The 4783-nt window shown below is 45.4% G+C and overlaps 1 protein-coding gene across 1 annotated transcript; it reads left to right on the plus strand.

Moving 5' to 3' along the window:
* The first annotated feature begins 763 nt into the window (after window positions 1-763).
* On the plus strand, window positions 764-1936 carry LOC125531622. Its single transcript, XM_048695952.1, has one exon. It carries the CDS (start codon window positions 776-778, stop codon window positions 1934-1936), a length of 1161 nt encoding a protein of 386 aa, XP_048551909.1. The 5' UTR covers window positions 764-775.
* The last annotated feature ends 2847 nt before the right edge of the window (window positions 1937-4783 follow it).

A 4783-nucleotide genomic window follows, 5' to 3' on the forward strand; every position in this document is an offset into this window, starting at 1 on the left:
CATATGTAGGATAATTTTAAACTAAGTAAGCGATTTTTGGTTCATATTTTGAAGTATGAAGAGAATGAAGTTCTAAACAATATCCCAGTCTTAGAACGAAGCATTATAGATCGAATCAAAAGATGGACCTTCCAAAGAGGATCATCATCAAATGATGATTACTAGATAATTTTGCTTAGTTGTTAATTTTACAATACATTTATGTGATCGTTAATTTTATGCGAAACATGTGTATTGGTCGTGTGTTACATGCACAGAGTTTTTTCATTTTTCTATTTCGAATTTTGGAATCACAACATTTCAACAATGGAAGTCTTTCACCGGTCAAACAAGACCTATAACTTCATCTAAAATAAATTATTACATTGAAATCATTGAGACCTATGACCTATGACACGCATTTAAATGTTCCGATACAACAATACAAAAGTTCATTTTTATTTTACTTTATTAGGATACGTGCGTTGCACGTGCACGCTTACTAGTACCCTCAAACGGATGTGGCCGGACCATTTAGGGTCGCGCGTTGGAGTTGCCCTAACATATCCACCGTCGCTGATCGATCCGACGGTCCGAGCGGGTCACCCCCCTTCACGCCAGTTTCCCTGCTATTTTAGATCTACGAGGCAAAACCACCTTCTCCTTCGTCGATCGATCCCCAAATCCCTTCTCCATCCAACCCTAACTTTAGCCGCACGGCCACCATCGATCCCCAAATCCCTTCTCCATCCACCCTCCACCAAACCCTCATCCCGAACTTAGCTAGCTAGCCGGCATGGCCCGTTCCATGGCTCTGCTCCACCGCGAGATTTACTTCGCCGACGACGCGGCGTTATCCGGCCGAGTGTCGTCAATCCGCTGCCCGTGGGAAGGGCGAGATGATCCACCAAGCCGCCAAGAGATCAGTGACGCAGTCACCGATTACCTGCGGACCTTCAAGGCGCACGCAGTCGTCGCCGATCCGCCGGCGCTCTCCTTCCTCCACATACTGCGGCCGCCGGCATCCGTCGGGCTCCCGATGCAGCTCCACAGCCTCACCTTGGCAACTATCTCCAGCGCAGACAAGAACCTGGTCGCCATGTACGCCGGAGGGTACCGCCCTGGCAACCGTTTCCCCGGAGGCTACCTCATCTACGACGCCAGGAACGACTCCATCTCTGGGATCCCCGAGCTCCCCTCCGACCACTCACATAGAGCCATTGGGTGCGAGTCTGCCGTCGTCATGCGCGAAGCCGCCGGGAACGAATACTTTCTTGCCGAACTCGTCAGGGTCTGGCCAGAAGGCTCCCAAGCTGCGCTCTGGCTGTGGAAGTCGTCCGTCCAAAAATGGGACTTGCATCCCAGTCGCCTGCCCCTTCCATCCAGCACCACCGGCCACTTCTCCGCTGACTTGTGCTTCTCTTGTTGGGGCTCTGTCCTCTGCTGGGTGGATCTGCTCAAAGGCATGGTGCTCTGTGATCTGAAACAAAACTTTAAGTTCAGCTTTATTCAGTTGCCCAAAGATTGTCCAACCTATGATGCCGACAGCAACAAGTTTACATACGCCTGTGCCGAGGAGTTCCGTTCCATGGCCTGTGTTGCTGGCGAAATCAAGTTCGTCGCCCTGGATGAATGTGATGAACACCAACCCGAAAAAGGATTGGAACTGACCATCTGGACTCTCTCGCATGACCTCTCAGGGTGGAAGGAAAGCCGCAAGTATAATGTTGAAAACATCTGGGCAAACGAGGCCTACAAGCCTGCTGGTATAAGAAATCTTCCTCCGTCGTTCCCTGTTCTGAGCATCCATGAAGACGGCGTCGTCTACCTAGTCTTAGATGATCTCAGGGAGTTGGACGATGTACTAGAGTACATGGGCCAGTGGATGCTTCGTGTTGACATAGGCAATGACAAGGTCCAGTTCTATCCAAAGGGTGAAAAGAGTTATTTCCGTTAGACATGCATCTACCATTGGTAGCTAGTCTCAGTTATGCTGCTGCTTTGTTTTGTAGATCAACCACACAAGGACAAAACAAAACAAGTAGCTGCAGTTCACCAATATTCCTCCAAGCCATACGCCGTGTGGCACTGGAGAAGAAGCGAATCGACAAATTGGCTAGCAGAATGGAAACCTGCTTCAATGGGTTGGACCTTCCTTTGACTCCATGGATTAGATTCTATTCGCACGGCTCCGAGCTCCAGCATCATGGTCATTCTTTCCCCATGGATCCCTCCCCTCTCCTCTCATGTCTTCTCTTTGTCCTTGAATTTCAGCTCAAGGTTATTAACATTGCTGCTATTTCTCTTGTGCAGCAGCAGCATGGATTCGCTACAGTAGAGGACTTCCTTTCATTGTGCCAGTGCCACGCAAGGGGCGGGACTGCCGTGCCACGGAGGTCGGCTACAAAATCGCATGGTGACCTACTACACCTCCTCCTTCCTCTGCTCCGCGCCTGTGGCCATCTACCCATGGATGATCTAGGGTCACTTAGGGTTTTGCTACTGTTTGGGCTTAATTAGATGTCAAGTTAAGTTAGATAAGTTATATGGATTGGCGATACAGAACTATGCCTGGAATAAGATGCAGTAAATTGAACATAGAAGAAGCTTAAGAAATACTCCCTCCGTCCCATAATGTAAGACCTTTTTTTTGACACTAGTGTAGTGTCAAAAAACATCTTACATTATGGGACGGAGGGAGTACCATTTAATTCTGGATTTCAAAGCTTTGATGCTCTCCATTGAAGTTTGAACATGAATAGCAAAGATGGTGCCATGCATGTCAGGGCTTCGGTAGAAGTTGCTGATTGACGTTGTAGTCAACACAGAGTTTCAATAATATGCCTTCTCATTGTTCATTCTTGAGGAAAACAGTGGTTAATATATTCATTCTTTCGACAACCATCTATTATCAATATAGATACATGTCAGCATCAAAATTTAAAGGTTGCTTGCTGTTTAAGGATGATTTCTTCTTTTTGTTTTTGGATTTGAGCGAAAGATTTTTGTGTTATCCATGTTTGTGCAGGATTGGGTGCAGCACAGGAGAAGGCGTTAATCGTGCCACTGATAGGCAAGGTGCTCCGTCTCTGGCCTCAGTGGCGTCTTCTGTCGGCCCTGCTGTCGTGCCGCGGCGGTGCTGTTTGGCATCGGCTACAGTACATCCAAGGTGTGCTCCTCTCCTCCGGTTGCTCTGATCTTGTCTAATGGTGTCCTTTGCCTGCCTGCTCAACAACACTTGCTACAGTTTGATATTTTTTAGTATGCAATTTGGCTTCCTGAAATTAGTCCCTTTTTTAGTGGTACCAAGTAGTACTGAATGATAGATGGTGTATAAATCAAAATGGAATATACTACATTTGTTTGTTAGTGTATGCTTTGAATAAATCATAACGATTGTATGGTGGATACGTCCTCACCACTCACCTGCCAAATTAATTAATGCCTTCTTTGTTCTTCTAGTATACACTCGTGATGTATGATGGTCAATAGGCGAGCCAGTCATTTGTGCTGTCATGTGAAAATTTCCTCATTTTCATGTATGTATATGGATGGATGCAGACCAACTCAAGTTGTCCTTGGTGGCTTGCCAAGCTCCTTTTAGTAGTAAAATCCTTTTTCCTTGATCAATTGGTTGTAACTCAAATGAAACCTTTTTGCAGGTGCTTGCTGACCACAAGGGTCAACTTCGAGCTCCTCTCTGCCCCTGTAGGTGACTAATCACCTTCCTGTGGCAGCCACCTGGGGAGCAGCAACGGATGGGATCCCTCTCAGAGCAGTACACCCGCTGCTCTCTGTCAAGTAGCCCACATCAAGGTCCCCTCACGAGCACCCTCCCTTCAGTATCCTATCCTATCCTATCTCTTTATAGTTTGATGCTGCTTATTTTTCACCGACAGTGTTCATCACCTGGGGCCGATATGTTTATGCTAAATTTCCTGGGTAGAGAGGTAATTAGATCGAATTTATCTGTGGATGTCACGTAATCGTCTCACTATAATATGTAGTTAGTGTTATTTGATTAGAGAATAATCCTGGAGACAATTGGTTTACCTATGATTTTGTTTGATTTGTGGGTGTCTCTTGGCACCTTATACCAGCCATATTAATCTCTGATGCAGTTATTGTGGTTATTTTGCTATGCTAATCTCCGTTAGCTATGCTACTTATATATTTTATAAGTTACAAGCTTATCTGTCTGTCTATGCTATACAAGGTCTTGGTTTCATGATGGTCGCCCCTATTTTGACGCCTGGTCTGACACTTACGTGCCCCACCAGCGCTCATCACCTGGGGCCGATCTGTTCATGCTAAGTCTCTTGGGTGCGGAGATGGAAGAGTGAATTTAACTCTACTTGTAATGTTTTTCAGTCTCACTAGTGTACGCAATTAGTTTAAAACGATTAGAGAACAATCCTGGAGATAATATGTCTACTTAAGGTTTTGATTTGTGCATATGTTTCTTTTCGCCTTACAGCTGGCATAATTTCTAGAGATGAACTGAAATCTGATTGTTTGTCGTGGTTTCATTTATCCAGAAATTAAAACATAGCCTACAGTAGTTAGTTTACGCTTTGAATTAACGAAAAAGATCATGTATTTTCCATTAATATGGACAAAACTCTCATTTTTATCTGTCAGTTCGGGATCAGGGGTTATATTTCGGAAGAATACTTTGAATATCGGTTTCAATTGATTTCATTTGAATTGGCTAAGTAAGTAGTATTTTTTTCCACTGGTCATGATCAGGTTGCTGTTGAGGCGTGCACGGTGGTAGCGTTAGTGTCCTCCTTTGGCCCTGGTT

The sequence above is a fragment of the Triticum urartu genome, unplaced genomic scaffold (genome assembly GCF_003073215.2).
Source record: "Triticum urartu cultivar G1812 unplaced genomic scaffold, Tu2.1 TuUngrouped_contig_7647, whole genome shotgun sequence".
NCBI lineage: Eukaryota > Viridiplantae > Streptophyta > Magnoliopsida > Poales > Poaceae > Triticum > Triticum urartu.

Excerpts from the sequence above, each read along its gene's own strand:
- LOC125531622 (XM_048695952.1), top strand. The coding sequence starts at position 776 with ATGGCCCGTTCCATGGCTCTGCTCCACCGCGAGATTTACTTCGCCGAC.